The sequence below is a fragment of the Phoxinus phoxinus genome (genome assembly GCF_949152265.1).
Source record: "Phoxinus phoxinus genome assembly, chromosome: 11".
NCBI lineage: Eukaryota > Metazoa > Chordata > Actinopteri > Cypriniformes > Leuciscidae > Phoxinus > Phoxinus phoxinus.
In genome coordinates this window covers 14,244,571-14,258,952 of record NC_136886.1, presented here as the reverse complement: position 1 = coordinate 14,258,952, position 14,382 = coordinate 14,244,571, and the positions used below count along the sequence as shown (strand labels likewise).

Genomic DNA, 14,382 nt, shown 5'->3' with positions numbered 1-14,382 from the left:
AACAGATCTCTTCATCACCCCAACATGCATCAACGAACACACAGCATCAAAGCTAACGATAACATAGCATGCTATAGCCATAGCTAAAAACAGCCAGCACACAAAAACATATTTAGCCGTTCACAAAACACTGAATTGCTGAACCATAGAGCTAGCTTTGTCAAAAGAGATCAACTGAGCAGGCATTTGTTCTAGCGTTGTATAGCCATTAGGTGTCATCTGTGTTTTCTGTTACTAGTTTTCCCTATGTTAGTTCCTGTGTGCCTTGGTTGCCCTTTTGTGTACTCATTTGTTTCCATAAAAACCCATTGTGTTTACCTGTGTCTTGTTTAGCTCCATCGTTTGGTCTATTTATGCTGAATTCAGGTGCTATTGGAACTATTGGTGCTATGGAATTATATGATAGGATTAATATAATATTTTTATACATGATTTTTTCATTATAAATAAATATAGTGATTACATTTAAGGTGGACATCTAATTCGATGATATTACCACCTGATTCTAACCATGTCATGTCATCAAATGGAAAAGTCAGCCAGCTGTTTATTATCAGTTAATAATTGTGCCTTTAGCCCCAACAGTAGGGGCGCCTTTTACCCCAAATACCACACTTTTACATATTATTTCATTATTGAAAACTATTGATCATTTGCCACATAAATGTTACACCATTTTAAAACTTTGTGTTGCTTTCCGCGATCAGGTCAAGGATCAGTCCAATTTTTACGTGCATCATCAAAAGCGGATGTAAAGAAAAGTGCTGAGCTGAATTTTTGTGCCATCTAGTGGTTTAAAAAAGAATAAAGTCAAATGCGCCTTTTACCACAGTGCGCCTTTAGCCCTGTTGTGTATATATATATATATATATATATATATATATATATATATTGATCCATCGCCTGAAATAAACTGTGAGTAACTGACCATTTGGGGTTTGGTTATTCTCCATGCACAAAGGCCTTAAATGCCCCGATGCATGTCCTCTGCGAGCCTTGTGTCTGAATGCCTTTCTCTGTTTGCACCCGTAAATACCATAAACAAAAAGCCTCTGGGACTCTTGTGTTGCTCAGAGAGTGGCTGGTGACAGGAAGATAGAGGAGGCGACAGAGAAATTGAAGTGAGGGATCAAGGGTAGTGCCGGGTGAACACAGATCATGGACCAGATAGCAACACTAAGGGTTAAAGTAGGCTTAGTAGAGCATGAATTTGTGGATTGACCCACAGAATGCTTTGACATGGTGTGAGTGTATTTGCGTCTTTATGTGCGACTTTATGTGCACATGCGAAGGCAGAAAGTGTCCTGGACAGGGTCAGGTATTCTGTTCCATTACACCGTTCCAGTCCAGACTGGCACCAAGCATGTGTAATTCTGGTATGTTGTGTTATGAATATCATTTATGCACTATTTTTGCATTGTGTGCACTTATTTAGAAATTTGTGGAATGGGATTTAAATGTGATTTAAAAAAATGTTAAAGGGACAGGTCACCTAAAAATCTATTTTTGAGGAATGTTGGGGTCCAAACAACATTGGACCCTATTGACTTTCAAAGTTCCAGTGTATGGACATTTCATAATTTCTGGGGGAACTATCCCTTTAAATGGAGAACTACACTCATTGGTAGCAGTTTCTTGTGCATGTGATTCCATGTGAGTCTAATTATGAGTTTTGTTTTCATTTTATCACTAAAATGGACATGGATAGTAGAGCAGATTGAACTGCCTTTTTGGTATTCATGATCGCAGTTTAAAAAATGTTGGTTCATATGAGGAGATCACAGTATGGCGTCTAAACCATGCAGGAAACACTTTGATGTGTGGGTGAAAATGCAAGTGAGTCAAGTGGAGAGAAAAGGAAAAATGGAAAAATCCAGATCCATTTCTGTCACGGTGTGGGAGCTTCAAACATAAAATCACAATGTGGCTCTGAGTCAAACATTCTGTATGCATACACACACCGACTGTGATTCCCACTGTGAGAAATCTGATTACGTTCTCTAAAAACCTTAGTTGTAAGGCAGTGAAGCCACTCATTCGGTGTTATTAAAATGATGTATTTTTTTCCTTATTTATTTTATTTTGTGTGCCACTGCAAATACCTGTAATGATCCATTTTTCATTATTATAAAACTGTTGGCTGATTGTTTCTGCGTTCCAAACCCAAGCAAATCTTAGCAACTTAACTTATAACTTTACTTGAGCTTTGTGTTGATGATCTAATAGTGCTCTGAAATAAAGCTGATATTGCCTTAGGAATACTTAGAGACATGGGTTATCTCTTTAAAATAAGATATTGTCAATAGTTTCAGAACCTTGAATTAGTTATGTGTCCTTGCAAAGCTCAGTCAGATTTGTAAGATGCAGTCTATCTCGCAGTTCTGTATGACTCTCTCAAAGGAATGTCAGCAGACATCTAGTGTTATTTACAACAGGCCAAACAACAGGCAACAAAAGAAAAAAACTTTATTTCGCCTGACAAGAAGGAATTGTAAAGAACCACAGAGCAAACGCATACTAATTCTCCATGGTGCTTTTTGATTTAGAGGCCAATGATTTTTTGACAACTGTTCTTTTTTTTATGCAACACAGTCACAGCTTTTACCATTGTGAGTGAGTTGGGTTGCCGGCATGGCACAGCTGAGTGAAAGATGAGATAATGTGAATCTAATTCCCTTAAGCAGAAAAAGCACCACTGTTTCACCTATCCACATTTTCTGGGCATTTTATCAGGACCATTCCATTAGCTTTAATCTACATTATTAGATTTGATGTGAAAACTTCACTGAAAATAATTTGATCATTTGACATTTTCTCCTTCAATAAGCCAGCTTGAATGGACCACAAATGAACTGGTTGCTGTTTGCTGAATACAATAATGGTCAACTGTTTGAGAGCGATTTACATTTGATGTATTTTTATTTACTTTACTTTACTTTACTTAATTATATATATATATATATATATATATATATATATATATATATATATATATATATATATATATATATATATATATATATATATATATATATATATATATATATATAAACGTATACTGACCCTTTTTAATTTTTGACAAAAAAAAATCTGGTCCTTAGCAGGTCTTAAAATGTGGTATTCAAACTCAGTTGAACAACAACACATGACATATTACACAGTGTCATTGTTTATTTAACAAAATAAAGCCAACATGGAGAAGCCATCAGTGACAGACTAAGTACAATCTTACTGCTTCCATAGGAACTAAGAGGGAAATCAGATTAATTGGAGGTAAGACATCAGCAATGATTTTAGAGAAGCAATTGTTGCTCTATTATTCTACAGTGAGGAAGATTATTCACAAGTGGAAAACATTCAGGACAGTTCCCACTCATCTCAGACTCTACAGGCCTCAGTTAGCATGCTAAATGTTACAGTACAATTAGAAAAAGACTGGACGATTATGGCTTGTTTGGAAGGGTTGCTAGGAGAAAGCCTCTTCTCTCTAAAAATAACATGGCAGCACTGCTTAGGTTTGCAAAGTTGCATCTGAACAAACCACAAAACTTCTGGAACAATGTAATTTGGACAGATGAAACCAAAATGGAGATGTTTGGCCATAATGCACAGCGCCACGTTTGGTGAAAACCAAACACAGCACATCAGCACAATCATACCATCTGTCGAACACGTTGGTGGAGGGGTGATGATTTGGGCATGTTTTGCAGCCACAGGACCTGGGCATCTTGCAGTCATTGAGTCAACCATAAACTCCTCTGTATAGCAAAGTATTCTAGAGTCAAATGTGAAGCCATCTGTCCGACAGCTAAAGCTTGGGCGAAAATGGGTCATGCAGCAGGACAATGATCCCAAGCACACAAGCAAATCTACAACACAATGTCTGAAAAAGAAAATGATCAAGGTGTTGCATTGACCCAGTCAGAGTCCAAACCTCAACTCAATTGAAATGCCGTGGCGGGACCTTAAGAGAGTTGTGCATAAACAAATGCCTGCAAACCTCAATGAACTAATTAATTGTTCATTAATTAGTTCATTGTATAGAATGAACTTTGTATAGAAGAGCGGGCCAAAATCCTCCACAACGATGCGAGAGATTGATAAAGTCATATAGAAAACAATTACTTCAAATTATTGCTGCTAAAAGTGTCTCTACAAGCAACTGAGTAATATTAGTTTGTCACACATGGCTTCTCCAATTTGTCTTCATTTTTGTTAAATAAATAATGAAACTGTATAAAATGCTAAAACATAAAACCATATATGTATTCCTGCTTTTTGGACCACTATAATTTACACCTTTATTTTGCTCCATAGCTCATGCGAGATTTGTAGGTCAGCGCTTCCACAGGGACTAAGCCATCTGTAAAATTTTAACAGCAGATAATGACCAGCTGAGGCAGCTTTATCCAGAGCCAGTGGTGACCTTTACCCAAAGGATCATGTTGATGACTCGTTTCAAGGCTTTTAACTTACAGCACTAACCTCTAAAACCTGTCTGAAGGTTTTCAGGCTATTATCACAACCTTTTGGTCCTGCACCATGTGACATCTCTTTACACATTTTAATCAGGTACTATAGGGTCAATGTGGAGAGTGGGGTAAAGCCAAAATGATCATAAATGATTATGTGTCCCGGTGGCCAACATATGGTGCTAGGCACAATAAACAAAGGCCTGGCAGATCAATAGTTTTAGGCTAGACAGCTTCGAGAACTGAATTTGACAATGAGTTTAATTGATAGACATGTAAATGAATGAATGGAGAGATAGGGATGGGGCAAACGCTTCTTGATGACCTAGACAGATCTGTTTATAGTGGATTAGACACTTTACAAGCTAGGCATTTAAAAGCACATTTCAACAATATATGGATCAAGCCAAGCAGGGGGAAACAATTAATTTGGGCCACTGGCAGGCAAGAAATTAAAGATCAGCAGATGGGCATCCACTGTCAAGGTGGTTAGAAAAATAAGAAATAAATGTGGAAGCTCAGAATTGACATCGCGACCAGTAAATGGGATTCATTGAGAAACTGTGATCAATAGGTGTTTCTCGCATGACTGTTCCTCTGTGATAGAGGGAGACTTGGGTTATGGAAAATCCCTGCACTAATCTTGCCTGATATTAGCCCAGCACAGTTTGTTAGCCATGTGAGTTTAATGTAAAATAACACTTTTTTTTCTTTAGTGGCTTGATAAATTGCATATTTTTAGAAGTGCAGTCAACATGACGGAGACAAATTGTTCAGCCGTCCTTTAAGCAAAACTTTTGAAAAATCTGATGTAAAAAAATATTTTGTGTTAGATTTACAAATATATTGATACACAAAGATATTGTTACAAATTATATATTCAGGATATTGCGTTTTATTTCCCCCATTCCACTACATTTTATTAGTGACCTATAAATTGTGCAAATTCTTAAATAATTCTTATTCATTTTTAATTGTTCAAAATATTTTTTATTAAAAAAATATATATTTTCACTATCCTCATTGTATACTACACTAAATTGCATTTGATAAAAAATACTCTCAACACATGTTCTGTTTGTTTTTTTAATGTTCACATGTTTTCACATGTTACTGTGATATGGGCTCTTTAGGTTTTTAAGGTCTTTTTAAGGTTTCATCTGCCATTGTAGGTCACTCCCAAGCAGTTTGTATTACTGACCTGGTTCATCTGGAATACCAAGCTTTGCATTGGAAGCAGGCATAATGGCAAGTCAACAAACTAATCACATTTAGAGAGAAAAGGTCATCAGCAAAGCTTAATGGGTTTTTGATTTCACTGGAACCTGATCGCAGCAAAACTTTATTTTACAATTAGTCAGAGGGACGATCAATGCAGTTACAATTTGTCCATAGGGGTTAGACACTTTTCTTGTATTAAAATGGCATGGGATGTTGGAGAGCAGTAAAGGATTGAAGAGGTTCGTTCATTCGTTCGTTCATTCATTCATTCATTCATTCATTCATTCATTCATTCAAGGATGAGATGAAAACGATGCATCATAGCCATAATAAACCAAGTTTAATTAAAACATTGACAATATATGATGGGGGTTACCTTATTACCTTACTACCTAACTACTCATGTACTTCCTTTATGTACAGAAAGGAGAGAGAGATTAATCAGAATGATTCGTGAATTAGTGTTTTTTTTTTTTTTTTTAAGCTGAAGTCTCAGTAACTAGATGTTAAAGATGGGCAGGTCAAAATTGTATTTATAGTTTTATCCAGATGTCCAACATGTGCAATGAATGTGTCAAAGATATGGCTCGCATGCTTCTGAGCTCTACATATTTTCCTACATTGTTCACTTCCTAAAAATGTGGTTTCAGTGCCCAACATTCTGCAGGCATTGGGAATTGTACAGTAGGAAAGTATTTATGAATCTGCAGTTATACCCAAACTATAAATGAAAAAGCTCTGATCTTAAATATGTGAGAGTTCTGTCAGTGCCTTTTACACCTTTCCAATACATCAATATGCCATTATAATTTCAGCACAATGAAGGGACCTTTAAAATTACTACTGTATAATTGCAGTCTTTCAAGCTGCCATTATCCTTGGCTTTGAGTTATTGACCGGGAGACTTCCACTCAAATTTACTCTCTTTGTTAAGCTTGTGACTGGGTCGTTGTCCCCAGAGGGGGCAGGAATGGTCAGGGGATCTGACCACCACTGTAAGTGAATCGTTATAGGGTTTTGCCAAGGGCACATGGTTTGGAAGGGTAAATAATGGAGAAAGCACCCTGGGAGCCTATAATTAACCATTCTCTCTTTCTCTCTCTCTCTTTCTTTCTCAGACCCAGCAGGGGTGGACTTTGAGCAATATGAACTGTCCATTTTGGCTGATACTCTTAGGGGTTACATTCAGGAATTGCCCTGCCCACTCATCCCAGCTGTAGTGTACAGTGAGCTGGTCTACACTGCTCAGGGTAAGCTGAACACAAAACACCAGAATTATATAAATATATATATATATACCGGTATATGGAAAATTAATATATACATTTCATGGAACACAGAGGTAAACATTTTAATGAATTGTACTGGTTTCTCTGTTTGCTCTCTTTTTTGCAATTACAATGGGTACTTTGGCTTTCGAGTTTTAAAATGAAGAAAGTATAGAAGTATCATAGAAGTGGTGTGTAGTATGTATGACTTGTAGTCTAAGTATTCTTAATTCTAAGCAGGCCAGCCCAAATAAAAGCAAGTAGTGATACAATTATAAAAACACACTGCACTTTACTTGCCGTTTACAACAAGCAAATGTGGCCCACAGTGTTAGGGTTGGCAGTAAGGAGGTTCTAAAAAAGGTATTCAGAATAGTACACTGTAGGCGGGAACCGGTGAACATTCAAACACTTTAATTATAAAACGACTGCCGCACACATAGACAAAACATGACATAATGTCCAGGCCTGGTCCTCTCTCGTCCTTCACTGTCGTCACTCCTCCTTTTATGCATCCGTAGCTCATCTGTGAGATACGAGGCTGGACGCTCATTATCAATCGCCACCGGCCTCGTGCCCTCACCCTGTTGCCACATACACAAACATCAATGTCTGCCATGAAGAGTTGTTAACTTGTGATTACTTCATTTTTACGTTTTTACATTACTTATACGGTCTTTATTTTTCGTTGATGTCAACTTTGTTATAGTACACATATTGTAATCTGTACTAAAAGGAGGTTAATTGGCATAAACATACACAAAGAATGCTCCATTTAAAATCACTAAAAAGCTGTCACTCATCTCAGTTCATTTCGATCTCACAAAGTTCCGTTATAATCAATGAAGCTGTCTATACACTGTACAAGGAATATCTTATTTACATTGTGTCTACACTTTGTTTGTTATATCGAGAGGATTTGCCAACGTGCAGAACTTGCTGGCGGTTTGAGCGGTGGGTGGATTCTGACTTAAACACCTCTGATTGGCCATTCGTTCAAGAGATCAGCAGACATGTGATACCTGTGATTGGCTTCATTGTTCAACGCAGCAAAAACAAATAGAAACATTTAACGTTCACCAGAGCTCAAACACAAATACGCACTGGAACGTTTGTCAAATAAGTTTCGCCGATATTTTATTTTTGCTTGCTATATACTTTTGCTTTCGTTTGAGAGTGCTTAGCAACTGCCTATACCACTGGCCAGCCCTGTTTCTAAGTCTTCAAAAATTATGCAATAGCTAATTGAGTGAATTGAACTTGAAAAGATACAAGTCTAAAGAACGCTGAATGGCATCGCTCATCAACTCTAAACTTGCCAATAAAATCTAGGATTTAAGTAAATGTTCAGTGAATAATGATTGGTATCACTTTTATGATACTTTTTTAAAGCTTTTTTATTGTTGAAGCTTGAAAGCCTCAGTGTCCATTCTTTATAATTGCCATCCAGTACACTTCTTCAAACTACAAAGTTTGAACTGCATGCTAGTGAGTAAATTATGTAAGAATTGAAATGTTTAAAATGCACAACTAAATTGGGTGGGTGTGTTTGTCTTCTTTACTATATAAATGCTAAATGATCAGTGGGCAGAAAGAGGCTTGAGAGAGACCGAGAACAAAAGTAGTTTGATAGAGATAGAGGCTCTCTCTCTGTGTGTGTGTGTGTGTGTGCGTGTGTGCGTGTGTGCGTGTGTGCGTGTGTGCGTGTGTGCGTGTGTGTGTGTGTGTGTGTGTGTGTGTGTGTGTGTGTGTGTGTGTGTGTGTGTGTGTGTGTGTGTGTGTGTGTGTGTGTGTGTGTGTGTGTGTGTGTACGCGCTGTGTGGTGTGTGTGTTAGTGGGGGCGCTACTATGCCGGAGGGTAGGTTCACACCATCTCTCTCTGAGTTCGCTCTGCATTACTCCCACTGAAAATGAAACAAGCGTACACAGAGTCTGCCCCATCTTTTAGATATGCCTGGTTGCTCAAAAGTGTTGCTTGACTTTGTAAGGACAAACCAAATTATGTAAGCAGCACCCTTGGCTGAGTAATGCTGCATCATGTTTCTAATGCCTGAGAATTCTTACAGACAATTTATATCCTTAAATGTATTGATTGAATAATATTTAAGGATGTACTGCAAAGTAAACACTTTATATTGTCCACTAATAAACGTACAAAATTTGAGAATATATCTTGAAATAATTGACTTTTTCTTCCCTTTTTGCTTTTTTGGATCTTATAAAAATGATATATAAATTGAACTAATTTCATGCTTTTTTGAGAATATTTAGATATTTTTACTGAAAATGGCAAAATTACTGTAAATTTTGGCAGTGTACATTTGTTTATTTATTGTATAATTAAAATTTTGGGATTTTAAGGAGTGTTTCTATTATCTAATTTTTGACTAAATGTATTTATCTATGGTTCATGCCTTCGATCTGCAATATTGTCAATCTGCAATCTTCTAAAAACCTAACAAATCATTCACTTCATAATGTCTTGATTTGTTTTTTTGTTTTTTTTATGATTGGTCCCTTAGAGTGGAAAGTCTAATTGCAGTTTAGTTAGTTCCATTTAGGTTATGCAATAGTAGCATGTTTGATTCATTGGCTTATACACCTAATAATTGAATTTTCCGTCTTCAGATACACTGGCGCTGTTATGTGAGTTACTTAAACGAATTGCACGATCTCAAGTGAAATATTACATCATAATAACTACTACTCATTTTTAATATTAGTTTTGTGATTCAGTGAACAAAAATCAAGACAATGACTCACTATTATGTACTTGGGGCTCTAATACATTTTGTTTTGGGGTCAATGTGTCTTCAAATCTTATAATGCTAAGTCTCTGTAGGATGTGCCATATGGCATATTCAGCATTTTTGCAATAACCGTTCTAAAAAATCAATGGGCTATTATGGCAAATAGGCTTTTCTGGAAAGTCCCTTTGTCATGGGGTGCTCTTAACAATGCCAAATCCTACCTCCCTCTTTCCTGGATAAAATCCATTTGATTGTGAAATCAGGCATGCTTTTGTTTGATATCCTTAATTTAATCAACAAACCAATTCAAGCTATTACATCCATTTTTTAAATACCATGTTATCCAAAACTCCAGGAGTTTTATGATCCATGACTTAAGGCTAGAACAATCTAATTCATTCCAAGCTTTAAATGTAACACGCAAAGTATTGCTTCCTAAAGCATGACAATTTTACTTAGTAGGAGAAAAGTGCAAAAAGTATTGCAAGACTCCATTTAATGTTTTTGAGTACCATCAAGTGTTTAGGTCTCATTTTAAGAACATTACTCAGTGGTATCTCTCATGCCCTGAGCACCGGTGCCAATCTGGCTGGCCAGTAGCCAGTGCGCCCTCTTCCAGGAATTTGATTGGCTGTCTGCAGGGCTCCCCTTCCCTCGGTTGTGTCGTGTTGAGTCCAGATGGACTCGGCCAAGTTCCCAGCCGTGGCCTACAGCCCATGACGCTGGCCTTTATTGAACAGGGGTCAGTGTCTATTGGTAATCTCCAGGAGGCAGCACGGGGTTGGGACCATCCGGCTCCAGACTGGGGGCTTGGGTGTCTGTGTCTGTGCATACTGAGTGCATGCATATAACTTGCCGATATAAGCTCTCTTGTATCAATGGTCAGTGAGTCTCAGGCCAAGGTCAAAGTAATGACCCGTTTTCTGATCGGCAGATTGTCAGACATTCATCACTCGACCCCCTGCCACCTGCCACCCACTGCTCATAACCTTTGACCTCTCTGCACTTATCTTCTATAAGCACTATGGCAGAAGCGCCTTAACCAGCCAACACCTTAATGGCTTTGTTCATGCTCATAATTCATGCAGGAAATGCATTTGGCAGGGCACTGAATCTGTGTGAGAGCAGCTTTTAGGCAGTAGTCATTGAATGTGTTAAGACCAGTAAGATTTACTAAATGTATTGCAGGGCTGGGCTGGGCTATCTGCAAGCTGACACTCTTGACACAAAATTATGACTATTACTATTACTTCAAAAATAAAAGGGAAATGAGAAAATAATGTGTACATCTTATGTGATCAAATGATGAATAAAACTGACTCTACAATAATAAGATTTATAGGAAAAAGTGTTCATTTTTACTAGTTGTGATTTGTTGACACTTATTTGTTGTCAATGAGCACAAAAACCAAAATATGAATTCCTTATTTTAATGTATTTAAACATATACATTTGTATTTATTTAAACATTAATATAATATAATATAATATAATATGTACTTATTTTTGGCTCAGAATTATAATTGATTTTTTATTTTATTTATTTAAACATTATAACATAATATATGTATTATTAAATCTATTAAATATAAATCGTATATAAATATAAATCGTTGGTGGCTTAGAATCAGGTAACACTTTACAGTAAAGTTTCATTAGTGTATTATTTTAGTTAATTATTTTAGTTAACATGAAATAAGAACTACTTCTACAGCATTTTAATTCTTTTTTTTCTAATACATTAATTTCAATGTTTACTGATACATTGTTAAAATCAAACGTTGTATTTGTCAGGTAACAAATGCTGTATTGCTCGTTTGTGTTATTCATAATTGAATAAGTGGCTTAGAATCAACATAGCATGTATTACATCTCTATACATCCAATTCCTTCATGTTTGGAGTATTTGAACATTGCACGTGGAAAAGCAGGTGGTAAAGACAATTTAGTTTAAAAGAGATGTAGTGTACTTTTTTTATCAGTCATGGTGGTAGTTATTCGTCAAATGATGGTGACAAGAGTTATAACCAATCATGTATAGTGAATAACCAAGGTATCAGCAGTTCATTCATGAATTCCCCCTTATTTTTTTCCAGACTGGCTGATGTGTTTGCATTGATATCCAGACTGTATACCTGTTCCTTTGGCTGATGAAGACAAATATTCATTGTGTGTAAGGGACTTTGGAATGAAATGCTCATATCTTTGCTGTGCCACTCGGGTCCACTTTAGCTTAAATAAGCCTGAATCACAGATGCTGGCCTCTTTGCTGTGGGAAACCCCGTCTCAAAGGAGCTCATCAATATGTTGGAAGCTGTCGAAATAACTGCATTGTCCTTGTGGGCGCTCATAGACAATGGACTCGAGGGCAATGTTAGGCTAGCACTTTAACTCCTGCTGAGCTGACTTTCCAGTCCCAGGTCATGGGTTTTGTGTTTGTATGTGCCCCAATGTTCATTAGTGCTGTTTGAGTTACACATATATTAGAACCACGGGATGTTTTGCCTGTTTCTCCCTGCTGGTAGATTTTGGTACTGCATCATCTGGCTGCTAAAACCATTTCATGCATTGACGGCCATTCAAAAGTATCAGTGCATTTCAATCTCAAAATGTTATGTTATAGTAAATAATTTACAGAATTTTAATTTAATTTTCAGAATTAGTTTTTTGTACTTATGTTGTTCTCTGTCTGCTGCCTTTCCCATCACAGATCAGGATTTTCAGTTAGGGCTTGAGGTTGTGAGTTATTTTGGTGCTATCAGATCATGACCATTTGAATGCCAGTAGTATATAACTATAGTAGAATAACAATGGTTCTCAACCATACTACACTCTAAAAAATGCTTGGTTGTTTCAACCCAATTGTGGGTCAAATATGGACAAGTCCAGCCGTCGGGTCAAATTTTTTAATTACATTTTTAACCCAACGTTTGTCCATATTTGACCCAAAATTGGGTTGAAACAACCCAGCATTTTTTAGAGTGGGGGCCTCAGCAAACTTCCAAGGTGGCCCCAGGATGACTTAAAAGTATTTCAATTATTATTAGTATATTAAAATAATCTAATTCTAATCACGTCAGCGTTTGAAATCCCTCCCTTTTACTGAAGAAAATAATTATTGAAAGGAAATCTTAAAATTGAATCAGAAAAAGAAACTTTATGAACAGTTTCTGTTCATAAAAAGGTATTTAAAGAAGCAGCTTTGTCATGATAATGGTAGAAGCCATTATTATAAAACAAATTACAAATTAGATACTGATAAATTATCAGTAATAAAATATTTGAGATTTAAATGCACCGATACTTTTGAATGGCTTTTTATGGAGTGGTGATCCAATGCTTCCTTTTGGTATATGTTATAGTATGCCTAAACTTAAAAGCAATAAGTATAGGCTTTCTTTTGTTCCAACTGTTGTAAGGCTTTTAAACTTGTAAGATGTCAGAATGTTGTTTTGTTTGTGTGTATTGTATGATATGGTTCCACATTTTTGCTGTACCAAAAATCGCCCTTTGGGCTTATAATATACTTTGAAGTACTAAAAATAACTTATCAATATTCATCTTATCAATCTCTCAGAGACCCAAAGCATAGAGGAGTGTGGACAGCAGCTGAAAAGAATCCTTGACTCCCCCAGTGTGCCTCAGGCTAACCACCAGCTCCTGGTTCATCTGACCCGACACCTAAGCAAGGTGGCCGAAAGTCGGGGAGCAGCTCAGGCAAGCCCCAAGCTTCTGGCTCTGGCCTACAGCGAGGCCATCTTCAAAAACAACCACTTCAGGTACTGTCAATAACTTGTAGTCAATTGAAATCTACAAGTCTTTAAGCTATTGAACGTTTTGAGTCGGAAATATGATTTAAATGTTTTTGAACGAAGTCTGTAATTCCAAGACAGCTTTAATTTGTTCAAAATACAGTAAACAGTAATATTGTGAAATATTATTACAATTTAAAATAGTTTTCTATTTTAATTTATTTAAAAATGTAAAATATTCCTATGATGGCAAAGGTGAATTTTCAGGTGCCGTTACTCCAATCTTCGATATCACGATCCTTCAGAAATCATTATAATACTGAATTGGTGCTAAAGAAACATTTAGTATTATCATCAATGTTAAAAACCGTTGTGCTGCTTCTTTTTTTTGACATGCATTTAATTCAGGATTCCATGATGAATAGAATGCTCAAAATAACAGTATTTATATAAAATCTTTTTGTAACATGTATTATTATTTGTCAGTTTTTTTAATGGATTTAGTTGAATGAAAAAAAAACTTTTGAATGGTAGTATATATGACCCTGGACCACAAAACCAGTCACATGGGTCAATTTTTTTAATTTGAGATTTATACATCATCTAAAATCTAAACAGATAAGCTTCCCATTGATGTATTGATCTTTGTTAGGATAGGACAATATTTGGCCGAGAGACAACTATTGGAAAATCTGGAATCTGAGTGTGCAAAAAAATTTAAACATTGAGAAAATTGCCTTTACAGTTGTCCATTTATGTTCGCAATTGTGCTGCATTCACTCACAAAAAATAAATGTTTTATATACAGTATTTACATTAGAAAATTTACTAAATATCTTCATGGAACATGATCTTTACTTAATATCCTAATGATTTTTGGCATAAAAGAAAATCTATCATTTTGACCCATACAATGTAT

General features: G+C 36.2%; 1 protein-coding gene across 5 annotated transcripts in view; it reads left to right on the top strand.

Moving 5' to 3' along the window:
* The window catches only part of pik3r3b (phosphoinositide-3-kinase, regulatory subunit 3b (gamma)), a 166,874-nt gene that overhangs the window by 78,304 nt on the left and 74,188 nt on the right, over positions 1–14,382 (top strand). For all 5 annotated transcript variants that reach the window (XM_079628652.1, XM_079628651.1, XM_079628648.1 and 2 more), the window contains 2 exons: positions 6,812–6,943; positions 13,289–13,490. In XM_079628652.1, coding sequence (XP_079484778.1) covers positions 6,812–6,943; positions 13,289–13,490 — 334 coding nt within the window. The remainder of the gene's footprint in view (positions 1–6,811; positions 6,944–13,288; positions 13,491–14,382) is intronic.